Source organism: Balaenoptera physalus, assembly GCF_965194825.1.
Source record: "Balaenoptera physalus genome assembly, chromosome: 17".
NCBI lineage: Eukaryota > Metazoa > Chordata > Mammalia > Artiodactyla > Balaenopteridae > Balaenoptera > Balaenoptera physalus.
In genome coordinates, this window is record NC_138895.1 from 61,117,143 (window position 1) to 61,141,657 (window position 24,515).

A 24,515-nucleotide genomic window follows, 5' to 3' on the forward strand; every position below is an offset into this window, starting at 1 on the left:
CTCATGTTAATATAATGTGAATATATTAAAAACATGAATAAAATAAATTAGGAACAGATTTTCTAGATTTAAAAGCCTTTAAATAAACTGTGCCCAGATTATGAGAAGAAATAAATAAGAATTTGATTAAGTAATAGCCCTCTAAGTTCTTTATGAGACATTAAAAAACTCAGTACACTGATTTTATTTTTATAGGTTTGTAATGTCAAAAATAGACTTTATTGAATATATGATTAGTTATTTATTTGATGTGCATATTATAATAGTCTTAGAAAATATTTTCATTCCACAATTGTTTGTTTGTTTTTTTGTCTTTTACCAAATGGGTAGTTAACATTAAAAAAATTACCACAAAACATATAGTCACTAATATTTTTACATGGTACTAATTGGTATATGGTACTCAGATATTAACTTTTGTGATTATCTTCATTGATGCCATCTGAGAAAACTCTGTAGTAAAATTGATAAGGTACAGTAGAAAGAGAGTTGAACAGAAACTTGAAGACCCAATGATCTAGTCTCAGTTCTGGAGCTAATTATCTTTGTAACCTAGTAAAAAAATCTCTTATCCTTTCTAGGCATGTGCATTTTACTGTATAAAGTATGAGCGGTGAACCAGCTGGTATGTAAGAATTCTTCCAGCCCTGTAAATACCATGGATTTGTGACAAGATGAATTAACAAATTCATGTAAGTACGTTAATCAATCAATATTAACATAAATCAATATTGGTATGCAATGGATAAAATTAGCCCGGGAGTAGGAGTAACATATTTAAGCTATGGGTCTGCCCCTGATTCATAGAGCCAGCACCCAAAGTAACTGTGTAAAGGTGATAAGAAGAAATTTCAAGAGTGTTTCTCCAATGTATAATAGCCTAGGAACTTAGCCAAAGTGAAATAATAGTGAGAAGATACTACATTTTTTATTTACTGCTGTGGACAAGTTAGGGCTGGTGGTGTTAGGGATGAAGTGTGTGGGAGTTCATACTGGCTTTGTGCATGGAAGTGTATTTTAATAATACTGATGATAGCTACTAGTGTCAGGTACTATATATATAACATATATAATCTTCCTACTGATATTCTCATTTCCTTTTTAATAGATAATGAAACTGAAGCTTAGGAAAACTGAGCTGCTACTACAAAGATAGTTGCTGGCAGAATCATTATTTGTCTTCAGGTCTTGGTGGCTCCAGAGCCCTTGCTCTTTCTACTTTACTGTAGTGCTTCTCAAATTTTAGATCACATCAGAATTACCTGGATGACTTGTTAAAAACACCTATGTCAGTGCCAACTACTAGGGCATCTGTTTCAATAGGCCTGGGGTAGGGACCTGAGAATTCATCTTTCTAACAAGTTTCCAAAGGATGCTGATGCTACTTGTTTAGGAACACTTTGAAATCACCGCAGTGCAAATATTTATGAGCAAATAGAATGATATTGTGATATCTAATGGCATCTGATTACCACAGATATACTTGTGAACCAGGTACAAGGTATATGATGCATATGCTAATCTTATAAATTTTGACTTTTTAGAGATTTCAAATTGGGTTGCAGGGCGACAGACTGTGATTATATAAAAAGTATTAATCCTTAAGAATCCTCAACTAGCACCAAGCAATAGCATAGCAAAAGGTGTGATGGCATGAAATGCATTTGATAGCTGCAAGATTGGAGGCTTGTAAAAAAGAAAGATGATCACCAGCACTGAGACCATGAATACTGGAAGGTATTCAACAAATTGAATTTTCTCAGTGACATTCCTGTAAAAGTGATATTCCGGATGAGAATGAGAGCCTTACAAGGGGTCTAATTCAGAGAAATTCTTGTAGATGTGGAGATTGATCTCCCTGGAAAGTACCATGAATCACCCCACCTGCTCACTTTGAGAAAGAAAAGATGAATTGGTAATGACAGTATCTGTTCTATCATCCTTACCAGACCTCATCCAAAATCCAAATTAGATCTGTCACTGTATCTATAAACTACACACCCCTTTGGATTATGAGTAAGGGGAATGGAAAAAAGAGACAGAAAGAGAAGCTATGTTTTAATGTATATATAGATAAAATAAAATGGCCGTAAGTTTTATTGGCATCTCAGGCGTTTTTCCCTAATCTTTTCGTTAGCAGACATTTTACTTTTAATCTCTCCGGCACTGTAATTCAAAGTACAAGATGGCATATTTTGTCAAATGGTCATGTTACCTGAAGTAACAAGTTCCTCACCAGACATGTTGCTTGGTGCTTCAAAGTTATTTCTCAAACTGGACAAAACATTGAAAGTGTTTAATATCCTGAAGCCCTTTCTGGAAACCCTGATATTAAGTAGAAGAAAGTAAAACTCTTGGGACACAAGGAGAAGTATATTTGGAGCCTTAGGGAACTTAAGTTTAGTTGCTTTTGCTTATTTGTATTTGAGATTAGACAAGTATTTTAGCATTTGAGGTGTTTTTTTTTCTATATGCATACAAGGGCATTATTAATTGCTACCTTTCTTAATTTTTGTTTTATCAGATCTCACTTTTCAAAAAGTTTTACTATATTTAGAGCCCTGTACGGATGCCATTTGCTACTGCTTTATTTTAATATTTCACTGTTTCTGTAGATACCAAACTGTGTGTTCAGGGAAAAGACATGTGCACCCCAAATCTATTCAGCTAGCGCATAAATAGTAATGCTAATTAATATCGTGAACAGGGATAACAACTACCACAACTAAATCTATGCCCCTGGAGTACTTAATTATGGAGTAATTCTACCCCTTTTCTCCTTGAAGGATCTCAAAGGCTCTGGCATCAGGTTTTCAAAACCTGAAACCTGCTCCTTAATTATTTCTGCTCACACACTCACTCTTCCTATGTGGACTTGATGCAGCCCTCACATCCTCCCCAAAACCCTCAACACCAAAAGATTTGGGAAATTTGATGCTGCACAGCGACATTTCCAAACGATTTCAACAGGGTAACTGTCCAGGGGAAGTTCAGCTCAGAGCTATTCAAGCCTTTTGAGGGCGGTAAATTGGGTTGGCTTACCAACTCGGTGGTGCAAAGGCTCCCCAAAGGCGCCGTGTTCAACGAGAAGGGAATCCGCCTGCTGCCTGAGTCTATCTTTCTTTCTTTGGTCGTCCTGCTTCATGTTTTTTCTGCACTGCGCTACAGTCCCCGTGCCTGTCCCGCTTTCAGCCCTCAGCTGGCCTCTCCAGCAGGCCTGGGAGAGGACCACGTGGCAACCGGGTTGACCCTGTACTCTTTCATTTCTTCTGCCCTTTCCCCTAGGGTCCAACGAAGCCCTTGTGGCTCTCCAAACTTGGGACTGACCCCTGCTTGCTTTCCTCCCAGAGGCAGAGGAGGGCTGGGGATGAAGGGGACGGTAGAGGAGCATCAGTCTCCATGACTCATTCCCCAGTGAGTTTTTCGAACTCCCGGAGAGCCTGTTAGAGGAGTTGTTTCAGTGAGGGCAGCGCTGAGGTCAGCATGGGGAAAGGGAGCTTTCTCGGCGCCTGCACAGGATCGCGCGGCAGCAGTGGTTGCAGCACCACCGGCTCCGTGAACAGAAACATACTGTTTGTTACCCGCCGTCCGTTTCCGCCTCAGACACACACCCACACCCACCCTCGAGGCCTCCCGAAGGCTCCTCCGTGTTGATCCATGTGTACCTCCTCCTCCCAGCCCCCCACCCCCCCCTCCCCACACACCCTCACAATCTCGCCAAAGACCAAGTCAGGCATCCAGTTTCAACCTCAGGTAGTCCATGAATATTTCAGGTAGTCTGGCCTTCTAGAAGCAAATAAAGTATTCCCGGAGGAAACAGATGGAAGGGAGGGATTCCTGTCCATACCGCAGCAGGACAGGGACCCCTGACCCAAACGTGAAGGTTACCTCTAAGCAGCTGACTCAGTCCTGTTAACCTCAAGGGAGGGTTTTGATGGTGGCCTTGGCAGTGGGTGGCTTTTTGTTTGCTGTTGTTACTGGTTTGTAAAGACATTAACCCAACACACCCACCTCTCAAAAGGTCCCTCAAGACACGACAGAAATTTTCCTAACGTTACTGACAGGGCAGACTATCGCCCTGAGGTCAGGGGAGTGAGAGTTATCAGCCCCCAGCACAAGCGCGGGGCTGAAACCTCCGGCGCGGTCGGTCACACTGGGGTGGGCAAAAGGTGCTAATGAGCGCTGCTGGCAGCTCTCCCCCTGCGTGGACACTGCGACCCTTTCCAGTACTAATTAGCTGCGGGAGAAGGTGCGAGCTCCGCTCTTCCAGAAGAGCTCTGTGGCGGGAGTAATATCTCGTTGGAGTCCCAGAGCACGCGGAAACGTGGATCCTTCTCGAAGTCTGGGGTCCAGAGAGAAGCCCTGAAATCACGCTCTAGTACACGGTGGGGGGCGCGGCCCACTAGCTCTCACCTGCTGTCCACCGAGGTTAGTGCCTTCTGTACCTTTCCTGCAAGATGTGTGTGCTCCCCCAGGATCTCCCTAGAAGGAGCGTGGGGAAGCACCCCGCGGGTGTCTGTTTACGTGGGCGGGACGTTTAAGCACGACTTGGAGATTCACAGTTTCTATGTGATTGAAACCTAAAACAGACACTTTGCAGCTGCAGGCTGCATTTCAGAAACCTTTGCTTTCCTGTGTGTGTGTGTGTGTGTGTGTGTGTGTGTGTGTGTGTTTCAGCCTGAAATAGGCATGCATCAAGATCAAGCCGCCCCCGGCCCGCCCCACAGCCCAATTTGGTGCCCTCCGTGGCCTTTTATTTCAGATGGAGACAGGAGACAGAATGCCCAGAAAGGGTTGCCTCTCTCTTCAACCCCACTCGAGCGATTCAGGCCTACTACTGAAGGCCACTTTGTCTTCTACTCTGAGGCGTTTTCTCCCACTGAGCCTCTTTGTCATTGCTGTGGCAGGCAGAGGTGAGATAGTGGAGGGATGAAAAGTGTGGACAGAAAGTGGAATTCTCCTGGCAGGAGCTGTTCACCTGGAAAAGCAAGCGCCTGCGCCTCGGACTTCCTGAACCCTAGCACTAGCCTAGATTAGGACCTGCAAAGCTCTTAGAAGGATTCCCCATCCTGAGCTTCCCCGTGGGCCTGGGAGACCAGAAGAAAAACAGCGTGGAAGACAAAAGCAGTCGTAGACATTGGGGGAAAGAACATTTAAGCCATTGCTGCAATCTTGGTTTTAGGAAAAGCCTTGAGACTGAGGTAAAATTAAGGAGAAGGGGAAGAAGGAGAAGAAACAACTGTAAAAATTGGCACCACTGGGCGACCGGGAGCAAGTCTAAAGCATACAGCCTCTGTAAGTTTGTGTCTCAGAATTTGAGGACAGTGTTCCAAGTTGTAAAATATAGGAGATGCCCTTCAAGTGGCAGGTAAGTGACAATGAAGGATCTTATTACCATTAGAAAAAAATTTTAATGGTCCGTAGAAAAATGATTTTGGACGGGATCAAAGCAGAGTGTGAAATACTCCTTCTTCCCAATGTCCCCGAAACTGGAATATATTCAGTGGGCCGATTATCTCAGTCCAAATTACGGGAGCTGTGAGTAGAGGAGAGGGGTCTCATTTCCAGTGCCATTTAAAGCAAACTAACGCGCTGTTCGTTTCTATCGGCGCGTCTTATCTAGAATATACGGTAGGTACAGGCAGCCCGGCTGTAATTGCAGGCAGCGCGGCTCCGTGTTTGTCAGCCTGGCGTACTCGCCCAGCTTCGGAGACTCCCTCTCCCCATCTGCCCCTCGAATGTGTTTTGACTCAACAGGTATCACATGAAAACTCGCACTTAGCCCCCGGTCATCTTCTAGCAGGAGCCACCTCAACATTTTTCCTGCCAGGAACTGTTGCTGGCTCCTTGCGCCTCAGTCACGCGGAGCGCGCGTCTAGCTGGCAGCCCCAGGGCATCCATCAACCACCGAGTCCCAGTGGCAGGCGAACTAAGCATAAATGCGAGCCTCCTCACACGTCGAGCCGGCGACGAAAAGCCCTTGTAAGCAGCCCGAGACGCCTTTTGTGCGCTAGGCAGTGTAGTTACGCCGCTGAGGACAAGCGTTCTGGCTTAGAGCAGCGCTGAGGCTGGCGGGGGGCGGGGTGTCAAGCTTTGAGGAGCAGCTTGGGATTACACGGCAGTTGCTGCCACAGAGACCAGGGACAACTTCTTGGCATTTAAGGATGTAAATTAAAATTCGAGACATGCCACCCATCCTTGGTCCTAACAGAGGGAGAGGTAACCCTTCCAGCTCCCTCCACCCAAAACATGAATTATCATTTCCACTGAATGCAAATGGACTGCCTTCTGTGGGGGGACAGCCAGCTGCAAGCTGTACAATAAACTGTTTCATAGAGACGCGGCCCGATTGCGGTTCAGAGAGGCACTCCTTTACAAAGGAAGAAGCGTCCAGTTTGTGTTGACAGCGGTGGCGCGCCTGGGCCAAAACACCCCCCTCCCTCCCACCACCCACCCCCGACACACAGACACCCAGGATTTGAAACTAGCTTCACTAAAAACGACATCCCTCGCGCCTATGTGAGCTGCCATGACGGCATGAGTCATAAACACCGCCTGAGTATTTTTTGCAGCAATTAATGGGCAGCAGGGTGCAGGAGAAGTTTTAGAACAGAGCTGGGGATCTGTTTTCTCCCGGAGGACAGCTCTCCTTCCAATGATCCTGACTGTCCCTTGCCTTCCTGTTTAGGAATAAATTTTACATCCTACCCACTCCCTCCCCTTGTCTGTGCATGTGACACTCACTCTACCTGTCTGTACGCTGAGACTTGCTGGGGATTTTCTTTTTGGTCGTCAGCTAATGACTTTCCTCCTACCTTTCATTCATCCCCAAAGGTAGCTCGTTAACACTTCGTGGCGTCTCAGACCGTTTAAAAGCCCCATTTTAAGCGAAACCTCTACCACAGGACCTATGGAAGCTCCTCTATCATTTATCAATGCAAAAGAGCTCACGTAGAAATAATTCACATATGCACGCACACCTTCATGTTGGTGTGAGGGATGCGTGAAAGACCCCTGTGCCCTAATGCATTTAAAATCAGCACATTCCTAACATGTCGGTAACTTTCCTACCTGAAAGGGTTAAAAAGCATTTACACGAGACTCTTTAATATAAATATTCCAGCCAAAGCATCAAACACCACTGGTTTGACTAGAAATCAAGGTAATCTTCACCACCAAGAAAAGTCTTGCAGAGGAATTCTGCCTGGATATCCACTAGTTAGAGGGTATACGAACCAACTCACGTATTCGTTTGAGCATACTGCAAGAATATTTATTGAGCACAAGCTCAATCACTGCATTGAACGCCAAATCTGGCAAGCAAAATGCATTTCCTATCTGAGGGGGAAAAAAGAGCTGTGAATCAACTCCTTCTTCTGTATTATCATGATTATTTTTATCTGTGCAAATTTCAAAGAAGCTACCCCTCTCCGGCGACAAGTCAGCTCACCTCCATCCAAAGCAGAGGGGACCCCCGAAAGCAAACCTACCTTTCACACAAGACACCGTCAATAAAAAGACGAGGTTCCAAAACGTAAATCCACTTTGACTCCCCATTTTCTTCATCAGGATGAAGTCTAGGCGGCCACATTTAGCGCATTTTCTCGTGTCAGGCTCCCGGGGTTTGGATTCCTTCGCTCGGCTTTCCCCTTTGCGGATCCCTTTCATGTTATTCGCGAGCTCCTAATTCCTGCTCCTCAGCCCGGCGCAGCGGAGTTGCTGCTGTTATTGGTGCGCGGTCACAGCTCGAAGTGAATGGTGTTTCTGGGATACCACAGCAACCTTGACGAGGACTCAACCATCTCTCTCCAACGGGGGCACAAAGTCTCTGCTACTCTGGATTCTGTCTTTTCTTGTGCGTTTTTACCCCTCCACCGAAATCTACCTCAATTCTAGCTCGTTATAGCAACCACCAGAAACCAACAGTGAGCCTCTTAAAGGCCAGCTCGTCTCTTTGACAAACTCCCCACAATATTTGAAATTAAGGGGTTTGATTTTTTTTCCCCGAATAGATCAATTCTGCCTGTAAAACAGCCCAAGAAATATTGTTACTGAGTTCTCCATTGCAGCCTGTGAATATAGAAGCATGTTAAAGGAAGATTTTAATCGGAGAATCTGTATTGCTTTTAGGGAAACCGTGATGATAAATGAATCGGGCTCCATCGATGGCCATGTCGTTATAACGGGACATGTGTTACTACTGTAGTTGCAGTATATTTCAGGCAGGCGTCTCACATTTATCATCCTGTGATTTAATTGAAAAAGGGAGATCACAGAGAAGAATTTATTTGTACACACGCATTTACATATTCAAGTGCCTAGATGTAAACCCACAACCGGGTTTTTTGATCATTAGGCAAACCGATTTCATCCTTGACCAGGGCGGAGGTGAGAGGTGGGGAGGGAGTCAGTCATCTCCTCAAAGAGTTCGCCCTTTCATCCTCCCTACCCCATTTTCAGCTGATGTGTGCTGCAGTTAAACTGCTTTATCTGTGGTAGTTATCTGGAACAGACCCATTTGTCTTAATTCTGAATCGGTCCCAAATATGTAAATGGGAGGGTTCTTTCAAAACGGAAAACCTATGTATCTATACGTTTGGACCTGGCCGCGCCAACACACCACTCAAGGGTTAACATTGTACAGAGGAAGAGTTCTTGCGCCATCTACTGGCCCTCGCTAAGCCTCCCGCTTCTCTTTCACATCTAAAAGGTACCCAATTTCCCTCATCCCAAGGTGTGGGGGAGCTTTGTCCGGAGACCAGCGTGTTTTGCTCTTGTATGTCAATTTTCTAATCTTTTTTTGGTTGGTCCTGGCCCAGGTCTTATAACCCACATGTTCCTTAGACTAGGCGCCTTTTTGGAGATCTGACCTTTTCGGGAATCTGATACCATCTCAGGAGGGGGAGGACTGCAGCAATGGTTCTGCAATAGATTGCAAAAGCTTCTGTCTCCATTTGCATGCCGAAGGCTATCAGGGGGATTAGTATCTATCTATAGGGCTTGGTTAAGAGGACTGCCCAATTTGAGTTTGCAGCTTTCCACATTGCCCATAAATGATGGCTCCTGTCCCGTGCACCACACGAGAACCCTGGCCAGCTTTTGTCCCTGGGCTCGATGATGTGGAGCTGCCAACTCACAAGAGCAAGCCTATTGCATCTGGAGGGAGTTTTACTCTGGGAAGTGGGCACACTGCGAGCGTCAATAGGCGTGCGAGGTGTGTGGGTTCAATCTGCAAGCATAGGAAGGATTCTGAGCTCTCCGGGTACGTGGCATTTTGTGTGAGTCTGTGATTCTCCCCACGGAGTGTGTGTGTGTGTGTGTGTGTGTGTGTGTGTGTACATGGGCGCTATAGTGAAGGGTAAGAGTGTGTGTTTATGGAAATGATGAGGAATATGATTTTCTATGTGTGGGTGTTTTCCCAAGTGTGTCTGTGCAGTATATATGCGTGTGCCTGTGTGTATGTTCGTGGGGGGCGAGGGGAGAAGAGAAAGAGAAATTTCTCTTCTGGGTGGGGAGCATTAGCAAGAGGCTAAAGCTGTAAATGCATAACTGACCTCATTTAACTCGGAGAGGTGCATTAAGGGCGGTGTGCAGGATACTGTTCCTTCCCACCAGTGCTTTCTTTTATTGTCCGCATATGCAGATTCCAGGGAGTGGGCGACAAGGCTGGGACTAGACGGAGGCTGGGAGGATCAACAGTGAAAACGTCATTCGCCTGCTCAGCCACCTTGGTGGCAGCTCTGGCAGTGATTTCAGTCAAGATGTCAGGGTGTGTTGCTGCTGCTGTTGCCTTTGCTGGACCTGCAAACAGGTCCTTGGACTTGATGAGGACACCTGACAAAATCCTCCTTACCAAATGTGCAGAGCTTAGTCACCTCAACTGATTTCACTTTTCATTAAAAGAAAAAAATCTTGGGTGTATGTAATCTATTTGAACACATAGGTATATATCCAGACAGGAGGAATTTACACCCAAAAACTTTATTTCTCAGAAGTCAGGAATACTTTTAACAGTAATTATTGTGCAAAAATAAACTTTGACTATGGGACCATCATGACTACTACTAAGATACCAGTGTCTAAAATTTATTGTCAAACATGCTAATCCTATAATCCAATTATCTTCCCCTAAATGAATCCTGCCTATAATTTCAATGTGAAGTTGTTAAAAGATTTATCTGGTAGCACCTAATACATTGAACAATACTATAGTTTCTAGTTTTTACAGCTCATAATAAATCACGAGCTCCTGAGATAGGATGGTCTTCCAGCTCCTGAGATAGGATGAGAAATCATATTTTAGAGATGTGAAAAGTTAAGGCATGGGGAAATGAAATGGTTTATCCAAGGTCATCATCAGGAGCACTAACGTTTAATCCAGTACAGTCAGTGCTGGATCACACTCTTGTCTTTCATGCTAAACAGCTTCCTCTTCAAGGGAGCATTCCGAGAGGTATTCCAGAAACATAATATTATCAGCCAAAATCCTGGATGAGAAATTCCTCAGTTTCTCCGGAAGGAAAAATACAGTGTCTAAATTTGGGTGGAAGAAATCATCTATCTCAGCTGATCTGTAGGAAAGCAGCACAGTTGTACATAGATTTGTTTAAGGCTGTTAGAAAAAGAAAATAAAAAAAATAGCTAACATAATAGCTAACATTAAATGCTTACTGTATGCCTGACATTGTATTATATTCACAAGGCATATCATATTCAGTCTCTGTACAACTTGCTGAGACAAGTATTACAATTATCCTCATTTTATAGGTGAAGAAATTGATACACAAAGAAGTTAACTGTCTTGCCTTGCCCGAGGTAATATATTTAAGAGGAAATATGGATCTATGGTGTCCAATTTTTGAGTCAGTGTGCTTGCCCACTGTTCTTTCCTATGCTAGCTCCCAAAGATGCTTGTTTTAAAATAGTCTAATAACAAAAAATATGATTTTTATAACAAATGTACCTGTATAACTATAGAAAAGCAAAGATATAAGATGATTTAAAGGTAATCAAATTATATATATTATATATATATAATTTATATGTATAGGTAATGAAATTATGTATATATGTATATATACACACACAGAAAAAACATTTCTTTTCTTTTTATACTTGTCAGTTACTAAAATCCCCCCCTCTTTTGTTCTTTTTTTTTTTTTTTTTAACTTCTTGCAGCCTATTGATCTTCTCACATACAGGTCAAGGGAAGTAGGGACTTGGTAAGTATCATCAAGCCAATCACAATGATGAGGTACCCTGGAGAGTTCTTAAAAAGATTTTAGATCAGAAAGGGACAGGTTCTTTAAACTGGAAGTACCAGATTTCCATTCCCTTTCAGTGGCCCTCTCCCAAATACTATGGAATACAGTGAAGTTTGATCTTAAAACGAGACTTAGTTGGCACTTAAAAGGGAGAAAATAAGCACCTTTTCAAAAATTGCTCCATTTTAAACGAGGTCCTCGATATATATTTACTCTGTTTTAGCATCACAAGGGCAATATCACAGAAAAATGATCAAAACAGAATGAATACACTGAGAAAAAGATAACGTAAAGACTTGGGAAGAGGTTACCTTTAACTTTGAAAAGAATTGCATGTACTTTTGACAGAGTCATGAACTTATAAAGTGTTTTTCTTAATTCATGTCACAGATATACAGGTTTACATGAGGATTACTGTTCAAATGCAGTATTTATTTTGTCATAGAAATGTTCCTGCCTATTAGTGATGAATGTCCACTGATTGTAGACATACACTTTTTAATTAAAATGCTCAAATTCAAACCTATGGGTCTGTGGGGGAAAAAAATAAAGTAAAAATGTTAATGATTTACAAATAAGCAGGAATTTTCCTGTTTGTTCACAGTTTTCATTTAGAATTTGTTGCCAGGAGAGTAGGATAAAAGGAGGAACTAATTTTCTCATTTTTTCTACTTAAGTGTCCCTTCTTGAGTCCATCATATCTGACCTCTCCAACTCCTGGGAAATAAAACATTTGAATTTAAATGTCGCATCTAGAATAATGCAGGAATTCTAATTCAAGTCTGTACACTTCGACTTGCAATAGTCCCTATTTGGTTGAGGAGAAAAAAAGAGAGATCTAATATTCATGATAAAGTAAATTTTCTTTAAGCAATCATATTTAAGAAGATAAATTATCAGGTGGATAAAAGTATCTGTCTTGCTGTTAATCAGGAAGCATTGTTGAGAGGTGGAGATGAGCATCTTGGAAGTGTTGCTAAGTGTGCTTCCTAGGCATCCATTCCTCTTATGTCCTGACTCCTCTTTCAGTTTTATTAATAGTGAGGCTTAACAGGCATTTCAGTCTTTTCCAGCTTTAACCACATTAAGAAAGTCAGAGACTGAATTTCTATGTCACATAAGGGTAATAATAGTGTGTTTTAAACAATGAGAGAACAGAAAAGCCTTAAAACTGAAGGCAGTATCTATTGCTGTATCCAGACAAAAAATCATACTTTGACTCCAAAAAAACTTATTTTTGACATGAGCCACATGTATAAGTTTAGTACATTAACATTCAAATTTTTAAACTGATTCCTTCTTAAATATAGACAATATAAATATAATATATAGATAGTTTAATATAAACTATATGAGCACATTTCCCTAAAGGAAAAGAACCATGGTAAATAGTTGGAGAACATGTAAGTAATGATCCTAAAAGAAAAAAGATAAGAATTGAGAGAATCTTTAAAGACAGTTCTGTTTGTCTTGAGGATAATTTCACTTTCCTGCTAACCCTGGGCCTTAATATCACTTAAATTGTCTCTGTGTAAAGGAATAGAAATAAAAAGTTAAGCAAAAGGTATCTTTGCTGAACAATCAGGATAATCCAGGTCTCTTCTTTTCATAAGTAATAAAGTTGTTTTGCTGACAAGCTCTGAATAAATCTGAGTTCCCAGTGTAGCAGATCTTTTTACCGTCATTACTTTAACTCTAATATAGTTATGTGGTATCAGCCTCAAATGCACTTGAGAATGCATAAATATTTAGAGAATATAAATCAAATGGCTGGATTTCAAAAGATACCAAATCTATCATCATTACTATTAAAATGCAATGCATATTTGATTTCACGCCCTGAAGTTATCTGCCAATAAGCTCATTATTATCTCCTAAAATGTTTGACTTTTTGATCATCTATATATTGTTGGCTAATCTTCAAAATTGATTATAATTTCTTGATGTAAATGCGTATGTTCAAATAGTCAGAGTTCAGTAAAACCACTAATACATTTTATTTTGCATTTTGCTAGTCTATTGTAGATTAGGTAGCATGTATGAGGCCTTCTTTATATTTTGTTTCACTTATCTACTTAAACATCAGTTTTATGAAATTTTGCTGAGAAATCTAAACTTAGAAGTAAACAATTCTAAAACTGAAAGTTAATTCTGGAAAGGTGCAAGCTTTAAATTGTATTTGATCATAATCCTAGAAGCCCCAACCAAGCAAAACACAGCCCAGAGGTAAAAGGCAAGTATGTCACCTGTGCTTGAAATCTCCTTTCACAAGATGGTGAAGTGGTTTTGCTGGTGATAAAGCAGAATTTATTAACTTTTTAGAAATATAATTGTGAGGTTATTTTTCCTAAATATTTATAAACTTTAATTAGAGGAGCCATTAATAATAGAACTGTTGGAGGTTTCACAAATTTGAAGTCCATAATCCATATATGTGGTTACATGTGCTAGTGTCTGAACCATATTAAAAGTATGAATATTCATTATTGCATAATTTGACCCAGTGTTTAAACTTCCCAAGTGATCACCAACAACTCTGTTATTTCATTGATTTTTCAAATTTATCTAAAATTAACAAATGTAGAAATATTTCCCAGAATAAGAGTACAGGAAGCCAAACAACATAAGCATTCTTTCTTCAGAGGAAGATAACTGTGACCTTGACTTAGAAGGATCATTTTGGCCACAGAAGGAAGGAAAATCAATGCAGCTGATTTTGGTTTGGCTACACATAATCCAATTTGGATTGTAAGTACAAATATCTGTCCCATCTGGACAGGGATCAATTTCATCTTTACTCTTTGTGTAGCAAGTATCATTTTCATCTCTGTGTTCATTCATTTATTTAAGAAATCATTTTGAGCTCCTACTGCAAGGAAACAAAAACAAGATTCACAAATTATTTTCAAGGAGCTTACAATATAATAGAAGGGATAGAATATATTCTCAGGTAACAGTAGTGAATGTCAAATAGTTCAACCATTTTAAGAGAGATGCTTATAAAACACCAAGATGGTGGGAGATTATATATAGCTGGGGGAAATGGAGAAAACTTCAAGCAAAGTATATACCTTTGAGCCATTCTAGAATCATCTGGAGATGTTTGGCAGAAAAATATCTTGGTGGAGAGCTATTTTCCAGAAATATTATAAGTAAGTTAGAAACTCTGTAAGCATATCTAGGATTTGGTCAATTTGGTTAAGTGATAAAGACATGGCAGATGAGGCCAGAAAGGTAAAATGAGCCAGGGAGAGGTGGGAATTGGGAGACAATAAGTGTCCTTGCAAATATTTTCTACATTTCCTTTCTCTTTAGTAGGCCATAATATTTGGTCAGTTCAAGTAAACCTCCAGTGGCACATTTTTAAAACAACTCAGTCAGTGGATCGTTTCATTGAATAAGCAAATCAATTTGTTTTGGCATTTTGTATACAGTGGTTTATAGAAAGAATGAAGGTAACCTTTCAAGTTGATTGAAGTCATCAGGCATTTATTAGAAACATACTAGTAAGATTCAATAATTATTAAATAATATAATTTAATATTAATATAGCACATAGTAAATAAAATATGCAATATATACTGTTAATATTAAGAAATATATAGTATAAATAAGTAGGTAGATCTGGAATATTTTTGTGTCTGGTTAAGTATAGTAACACTATGAACAAATACTATATTTGCAAATGCATAGAGAATTTACCTCATTATCCAGTATATGAATACCAATCTGAATTTTGGGAGATTTCACATGTCTAGAATGGTCAATGAATCTAGTGCATGACGTAAGAATCTAAATATATAAATACAATAGCAACAGCATCTCTAAGGAGGTTAAGCTATCCAACAATTACGATGTAATTATCACTCAATTTGTCCATTTCTGTTTTTTAGAGTGTGCTTGCCCTGGGACAAATAAAATCTTGATCCTTATTCTTCCCAATTACCTCTGCTCTTTTTCTAAATCAAACAAACAAGCAAACATAGTCAAATCAAACAATGATGACAAAACAATAAAAAAAGCAAACAAATAAACAACTCTTCCTGGTTAGAAATCTTGTACATTCAGTGATCAGAAAAGAGTGGGGAAAAGGAATATGGTGTGTCAACACAAATTCTTCCTTTTCAAAGCAAAAACAATAAGATAAATGCTATTCTGAATCTGAAGCAGTTACAGTAATGCCTATTAGATTAAAAAACTGAGATTGAAAATGCCTTTAGGGTAAGAAAGCTATCACTTGGTGATAACAGAATGAGCCTTAATTTTTCAGCTGTAAGATGGGACAACTTTGTTTAACACATTTTTAATTAACATTCTCAAGAGGTATGTTGCTAGAAGAAGTTACCGTATACCATTATCACTCCATACCATTTCATAATACCTCTAATGGGTTGAATAGTGCACCCACCCCAAAATGATATTTCCAGTTCTTGACCCCTGGAACCTGTGAATGTAAACTTATTTTTAAAAAAGAGTCTTTATAGATGGATGTAACTAAGATAAAGACCTTGAGATGAGATCATCCTGGATTTAGGGTGGACCCTAAACCCAATGGCAAGTGTCCTTAACAAAAAAAAGAGAGAGAGAAATGGGACACAAAGTCACAGAAGAAAAATTGATGCAAAAAAGAAGCAGAAATTGGAGTGATGAGTTTACAATACACGGAAGGCCAAAGAGTGCTGGCAGTCATCAGGAGCTAGGAGAGAGGCATGGAATGAATTCTCCCTCAGAACCTCCAGAAGGAATCTATCCTGCTGACATCTTGATTTCAAACTCTAAATGTTGTTTTAAGGCAACAAGTTTCTAGTAATTTGTTTTCACAGGCCTAGGAAATTAATACTGTACCCAAGACAGCCAGTGACATTGGTTTTAGGAACATGGTTAGTGGATTCCAATTTGATCTCTGATATCTGTCCCCCTGACCCCCAACAAAGGCTCTTCTTCCTATCCCTACCCTAAGTGGGAGCATTCTTTACTGAAACATTTTGAGACTTCCATAAGTTTTCACTCATTAATATTCATTTATTTCAAAATACTGATGTATTCTTATGACTGTCACCTCTTTTAGAATGAGTTTTACATAAATATTTGTGTGTGATCTAGAACTCTCAAGCCCCAGCTTGAGCTCAAGTTAGGTACATTTTGTTCTGTTCCTAACATCTCAGGCACAATACAGCTCATATTGCACTCATCCTCTTCCGTAATCTCCTCCCTCCCCAAATTTGCTTCTTCTGATTGAACTTCTCTGTAATCATTGCCATTTTCATCCCAACTACTCAGAGTCGAAACCTCATTTTTTACACCTTTCTCTTCCTTATGTCTGTGGTAGAGTCAAACACTAATATCTGAAAATGCCTCCTTTATATTAGACTCCACTAAGTTCCTTTCCATTTTACTGCCATCATGTGAGCTCAGGTACTAATTATCTCATGCATATGTTATTGCAAGGACCTACTAGTTACACTGGCTTGCAGCTTCTGCTTCATTCTGTCATGCACTGAGTATGATCATTTCATCATGGCTCTTACCTTTTCAAACAACCTTCATGTTGTTCCATCATCATTATCTTCAGAATAAATTGACAGTATTAAATTTCATAGTCAAGACCATTCAGGGATGTTTCCTCCTTCTAGTGAGTCAATTCTAATCACCGCACACTCCAAATGTGTTTGCATTCTGCATCTGAGTCTTGGTTGATATTGCTCTCTTGGATTTTAATACTTACTTATTTTTCATTCGCTTATCCAAATTCCAAATTTCAAGGCTGAGTTCAGGTCTTATTTTCTTTAAGCATATACATATTGTCTATATGGATTATATTATGACATTTATACTACTTTACTTTTACTTTGTTATTTATAGTTTATGTCTTTACAAATGTATTGAAACTTGTTAGAATTTGTTTCAAATGTATCTTTAAAAGGTCCACAATAAACACTTTTATACTATACACTTTAATCACTTTAATACATGTTTGATGAATGCCTAGATTACATTTTGAATATGTAACTCTGAGTTTATTCTTTATTTAATTGATGGAAACATTGGTGTGTATGTATATATGCGTGTAGGTGTATATATGCTTATGAAAGAGAGAGGAAGGAGAGGCAATGCACATAGTGCAAAGAAAGCAGGGAAGGGAAAGAAGGGTTGTGTCCACTAACATTAATTATAATAAAAGGTTTGATAACTAATGCCAGAAATTCTACTCTCTGATTTCCTCCTTGGCTCCGAGACACTCCAATTTCCCATGCAAAAGCAGTTCTGTCTGTTTGGCAGATTGTTTGAGCTGGAATTAAATGTGCACAGCTGGTACCATCTGCTGCAAATTCTTTAATTCTTGTTATCTCTTAAACAGCTTTTGGTTTTGTTTTATTCATAATTCATTTATGGAGGATGAGGAAGACCTATGGGGTCTTAATATTGTTTAAGGGATGTATTGCTGGTTCTCAGTAAACTATAGTAGACTCTGGTTGATCAATATCACTAAGTATCTACCTAGCTTTACTGATGACTAGGCTGGATTTGATTTAAAACCAAGGTTGGTTTTAGGTAGTCAAGTAGAATAATTTCTTAAGATTATATATCATGATGATAATGTTTCAAATATTTTTCCTATTTTGTACCATGTTTCTTTTTTTAAAATAAATTTATTTATTTTATTTATTTATTTTTGGCTGCGTTGGGTCTTCACTGCTGCACGCGGGCTTTCTCTAGTTGCAGTGAGCTGGGGCTACTCTTCGTTGCGGTGCACGGGCTTCTCATTGCGGTGGCTTCTCTTGTTGCAGAGCACGGGCTCTAGGTGCACGGGCTTCAGTAGTTGCAGCACATGGGCTCAGTAGTTGTGGCTTGCGGACTCTAGAGCGCAGGCTCAGTAGTTGTGGCACACGGGCCTTGTTGCTCTGCGGCATGTGGCATTTTCCAGGACCAGGGCTCGAACCCGTGTCCTCTGTATTGGCAGGCAGATTCTTAACCACTGTGCCACCAGGGAAGCCCTGTACCATTTTTCTTTAATTTGTTTTCTCACTTATTTTACAACTGAAGTCTAGAACTTTTGAATCATAATTTCCTAGCCAGTAGACAAAATCAGAAACCTAGAATTTGTGCCTGTTTCTTCTCTTTTCCTCACTTCTTTCTTATTCTGTGTTCTTAATACCTCTAAAATCAGTGTCTTCCTATGAATTTCATCATCACTGATTTTCTGCAGGTCCTCAACACTTCACATCCCAGCCCAGTTCAATGCATTCTCTACTGAGGACTTAGATTGATCTTTCTGATACATAATTCAGTTCATTTTATACTCTCTTACTTAAAATTCCTCAATGTCTACGTATGTCCTTCAAATTATTTGAAAAATATGTGCATTTCTACCAGTTACTGCTGCTCCCTTTTCCTGACATTTGCTCCCTCATTTTTGTTCCCATTTTGCATGGAAAACTCCAGGATAGGCTTCAAACTAAATCAAGTGATTTTTTTTTTTCCTTTTTGCAGAATTAATTTATTATTCTCCTTGGTTTGAGCAAAATGACCTTCTGTGTTCTGGTAGGAACTTGTGCATAATCCTGTTGGAATATTTATCATAATATATCACCATTTTTACCTATTTAGTCTTTGTATTCAAGTTTGTGGTCCTAATGAACAGTGTCTTTTTTTTTTTTTCCTCCAAAACTTCAAATACTAGTCCAGTGCCCTTCAGTATTAGACATTTGATAAATTATTGATTGGATGAATGAATGATTGAAAAACAAGATCTGTAGTGAAATTCACAGGAAAGAATTCAATTCATAGTGGGTAAGTAGAGGTCCCTTATATGAACATGAGAAAGTAAATTTTATCTGGTAATATACACATGAACACATATTAAAAATACCTTTGTTCTCATTTTGTCTTGAAATTATTCTCAAGTAATTTGACCCTAATTGATTAAAGGTCTTTAGCACATTTAATCAGTGGAAATCAGGGCAGCCAAGGCAGCTACTTGGGCTGCTTGGGTCTAAATTTAGTTTAGTATTGACAGAATTCATGCTGATTGGTTCTCTTTACTTGCTACTCTGCTTTTCCTTTAGTCTGACATTTGTCCGATCTGGCATGGATAAGATACACTATGCTTAGGGCATCCTGTCCAAATGCAGAAAAAAAAAATATGAGGAGGCTTGATCAGGGCACTAAATTGTACATGTGTCTTTTCTAAGTATTTAAAAACATAGAACATGTAAGGAGAAAATATGCAGGGAAATACAGCAAGTTTTCTGGTATTGTGGAATTCATGTTGAAAACCTTCCTATTTATGACTTTTTGAGATGCTTGCTGGTCACTCTGCAAAATACTAGAGAATGATGTTATGACAGTATCACTGTTTCCTAGCAGATCATGATTTTGTGTTAATCAAATTCTGATAACGTTGAACAGTTTTCTCTCTGGAAGTAGCAATTGGATTTTTCTGTGCCATGAACAGGTGAATTTTTAAGATTTTAGTGTCCATCAAAATGACCTGACGCCCTACTGAATCAAAAGCGATATAGCAGGCCCCTCCATTTTCAACACGCTTCTTTATAGTAGAGGTTAAAAGAGGATAGTGAATTTCACATGGGTCAGTTTTCCCAGGAAAGAGAATAGGCACCCCACCTAAGTCTAGCCAAGCAAGCTTTTGGGTGCCATAGGCTGTTTAGTAAATGGGAAAACTGGTGAAAAAAAATTAAACGCAAGAAAAACATACCTACTGTTATAATTACTTTAATTGTGCGATTTATATAAAAAAGCTAATTTTTCCTCAATACAAATTATAAAATTGTATCCTTGAATGATGTTATAATATCTGGAAATCACACTAATCAGCTAACACATTGAGGCCCTGGGAGAGCTGAAGCAGGAAGGGGCAGGGGGAAAGAGCACGCTGTTAACTTGTTGATAAGTAAGTTAAGCTGCTGCTCAAATAAACAGTTTTGCATCAATTATTTGGTGATATTTATATAAATTGCATGCAGAAGAATCCTGAAATTGACAGTCTTCATACACATAGAAAAGGTGAATATTTAATATACCTGTAAATGTTTATTTTCTTTTCCCTTTTCAGAGCAAACCAATTTTTAATTCAGGAGTTTTAATTCAAAACCTATTGATATTTACATCATTTGGAAATATCTCAATGTATTAATTTATTAGAAAATTAATGCATGTAGGATGCTAGAAGTACACTGACTTCTAAACATTGAATTTAAATGTTCAGTAGTTGCACAGCTCTATCAATTTCTAGTATTTTATAGATCATGTATGCAATTTTGACATGATGACTTTTCAATATTGTACACATATCATGTCAATAATGCAATTATTTTTTCCAGGTATTCATAACTCTGGGAGAAAACTTTTTCTGAATCACAGAATTTTACAATTATCTGAGGGTATCATTATTTATGTATTGTTGAGACCAATTATTTTGAATAGAAACTGCTCCAAAATGTAGCACACACTTTCTATATTTAAAAAATTGTGTTGATGACTCAAACAGCAGGTATTTACATCAATTTTTTTCTGTTTTCTTTATATTAAATTTCAGGTGTAACATCCATTTCTGTATGGTGGAAGATAGATCTCTGTTTGATGTGACTCATGCTTTGGTTGACAAGAAAACTGAATTCAAATTGCATCTCAGTTCTCATAACAGCTCAGGGGCTTCTGACTTGCATATCTTTTCCTCTCATTTTGTCCCTGGTTCTGATATGATGTTATTGGGGATTTTTCTTCTGTGCTCTGGACTGCATATGACTCCTGTCCAACCAATGTGCACTTGATAGCTTTTGAGAGACTTAAATGATATTTTCATTCTTTGTTTTTACTTTCGTTTTTCTGTTTGTACAACATAATCTTAACTTTTTTCTGGTTATCACACTGTGATTTCCTTTCTGGTTATTACCTCACTCTCCTTGTCTGCAGTCTTTATAGAGCTGTTTGTCAAGGTTCCTAAAGATCCCTAGCCATATATGGGCACATGACCTAGCTTTGTTCATTGTGATTTACTTTGGATCCTTTGAATATTTAACAGTGTCACAAAGACTGAAAAATTATTTGAGCTGATTTAGCATAGTGGTGATAACCAAATACTGCTGTAAATTACTTCCAACTACATTGAATTTCCAATTTGCCCTGGTTCCTCACTTTTCTAAGTTTATTTTTTCATCTTTTTCAATTTTGTGAGTGACCCCAGGATCTCAAGATCTCTATAATGAATTCTCACTTTGCATCTGCTAGCCAGAATTAATTTCTATTACGTAGCCCCACAAATAGTAACAGTCTCGTAATGCATATCAGGTTAAGATAGCAAGATATAAATAAATGAATGAATGCCAAACGTTTGAGTTATCTGTTTGAGTTTGCTTAAAACTCTTTCCACTTGCAATAAAACCCTTCCTTAAGTTAGGTATTCCCCAGAGGTCTTGAACAGATTAAGGGAAAATAACCTGTGCCTCAGTGAAGCAGTCTTCCTTTTTCTACAAGTGTGTAGTATTTTCCTCAATATCATCTCCATTATCCAATAGCAGTCTCATGGTCACTAGTTATTACTGGAACATGCTATCACTAACACAACCCACAACTTCTATTGCTTTTGCAACCAAAAAGGCACCCTCCATTGGTATGGATCTAGTATACATCCTCCAGCTCCTAGTCCCAGGAGCTTATACCCAGCTAGATCTGGTGATGAGGGAGGTGACCAGGTGGTCTGAGAACATGGTGCTATGAATGCCTGCAGATGTGGATGGGAAGACCCCCTCAGTTCTGACTCTACTGTGCAAGCCTCATCTCCCAATCATCACTACTTCTTACCCTCTGGCTGGACAATTCTTCTCTTCTTCCTTTCTTTAGAATTCTCTATGTCATTTAAAATAATTTCTTGTAAGTTTCATAAATATTTTCTGAAATAAAGTAGATGATGAGTATACATATACACATATGTACTTGTGTGTGTATAGCTATAGTAAATGAATATAAATTGATTTGCTAGTTGGGGGCATTTATATGATTTTTATCATCTTTGTAACTGACAGTGTTTTTGGCAGATGGTCACATCTCATTTCTGTCCCTTCAAGCTATTTGTTTGTCTGCAGATCTATCTGGAGCAGTCTCTCACCTTCTGCTTTGTTTACTTCTTTATTATGTAGGAGCCTGGAAACCACACAACTAAATTCTGTAATATTATTTCAGTATAATAAGAAATAGGGTCCCAGAGAGAATATGAGTACCACTACTGTGACTAGCGTGTGAGTTTCAATGTGTATAATTTGTAATATTATTTCATTACTCAGACCTCTTTTAGGCTCACTTGCTGACTCCTATGTCTGTGTTCTCTATTAATGGACTGAATTTGAGAACGATAGGTTAACTTACTACCTTACATTTTTTTATTTATAACAGATCTATGAGGTGATCAAGATGGATATTATCTTCAGGGAGTTTAAATTGCTTGCCGACAGTCACAAAATAAATTCAGTGGACACCTAAAATGAATGAAATTGTCGCCCTGGCCAGATCCTTTTTCTTCACAGTGTCTGTGAGGTTTGCTGTTCAGGCTTGCACCTGCAACCTTCTTGAGACGATTGTCCTTTGGCATCTCTGTGGAAAAGCTGAAGTGCCTGGGAGTCTGTTCCACCTTCTCCTGGAGGTGGCTGATTGCCAGTGCTTTGCTGGTATGGGAAGATAAAATCCCAGACCCTTTGTCTCAAGATAGACAAACTTTAATTTGTACAGCCACCTCTCAGAATCTGCAAGGTATTGGTTCCAGGACTCCCCAGTGGACACCAGATTCTGAGGATGCTCAAGTCCCTGTAGTGCAGTTGGACCCTCTACACCCTCGGGGTCGAGTTTGATGGTGGTCGGTTGAATCTGTGAATGGGGTATGTGTGGATACTGAGACCCAACTGTAATTTATATTCCAGTTTTTCTCAAGGGATTAGGCTGGGTTTGAAACTTCACCTAAAGTCACCTTGCCTAGCTTCTTTTCTTTGCTTGTTGTATCATGCTGACCCATATTGGAGTTGGCTGTAAAAGGAAAAAGGCGTACCCATATGTATACTTACCAAAATAGTCTCCCATATTTCAAACCAAGTGGAATTAGTTACTATAAGTTTTATGATTTAAAAATGACAATATAAAGTCCTGAGTTGTTCAATCTCTTCGCACGCTATTGTCACAAGCTTACTTGGCAGGAGAGCTGGGATATCTGGGCTGATTGAAAATGTCTGTTCCTGTTGTGCAAATAGCACAGGGTTACAAAACAAACAGAGAGCAGAACAGCAGCATGCCTTTTTTTAAAAATGGACATTTTGTTCATCATAGACTTTTTGTATTAATTTTGATTTATAAATAATATTTCATTAAAATATATTTTTTAAAAAAATTATTGGAGTATAGTTGATTTACAATGTTGTGTTAGTTTCAGGTATATAGCAAAGTGAACCAGTTATACATATACATATATCCACTTTTTCTTAGATTATTTTCCCATATAGGCCATTAAAGAGCATTGAGTAGAGTTCCCTGTGCTCTACAGTAGGTCCTTATGAGTTATCTATTTTATATATAGTAGTGTGTATATGTCAATCCCAATCTTCCAGTTTATCCCTCCCCCCGCCCTTACCCTCTGGTAACCATAAGTTTGTTTTCTACATCTGTAACTCTATTTCTGTTTTGCAGATAAGTTCATTTGTACCCTTTTTTTAGAGTCCACATATAAGTGATATCATATGATATTTATCTTTCTCTGACTTACTTCACTCAGTATGACAATCTCTAGGTCCATCCATGTTGCCCCTTTATATTTTGCACCTTAGGATAGTGCCTCACTTGCCTCATCCTAAACAGACCTTGCTTTCCTGTCCTGCTTTCCCACTCCATTTTCTAGTTTCCAGTAGGAACACTTCCATTATAAATCATTTGGTTCCTATATCTGTGTTCTTTATTAATGGACATTGTTAGGATATGGAGACAAATTCTTGTCTCAGGGTTTGTTCTGGGAGAACCTGATCTAAACCAGTAAATGACTGCAACTTGGATTAAATCAGATTGTGGACTTTTAGCCAGTATTTTTTCAATGACACTAGAATATGCCCTGTTAAATAATACTTCTGCTGTTTAAAGTTGCCTTAAATTCATACATCTGGTTATGTCTTACAAGAAATAAATTCATCTTTTTATAAAATTACATTAACTGCATTTGCTTTATATAGAACTCAGTACTTGTATTTTTGTCCCCATGAA

The 24,515-nt window shown here is 39.1% G+C and overlaps 1 protein-coding gene across 2 annotated transcripts in view; it reads right to left on the bottom strand.

The window, feature by feature from the left end:
* CSMD3 (CUB and Sushi multiple domains 3) overlaps positions 1–16,047 on the bottom strand; it is a 1,197,521-nt gene extending 1,181,474 nt beyond the window's left edge. For both annotated transcript variants that reach the window (XM_082433293.1, XM_082433292.1), the window contains exon 1: positions 7,491–16,047. In XM_082433293.1, the coding sequence (XP_082289419.1) occupies positions 7,491–7,668 (178 nt within the window). In that variant the 5' untranslated portion in view covers positions 7,669–16,047. The remainder of the gene's footprint in view (positions 1–7,490) is intronic.
* Positions 16,048–24,515: the final 8,468 nt, after the last annotated feature.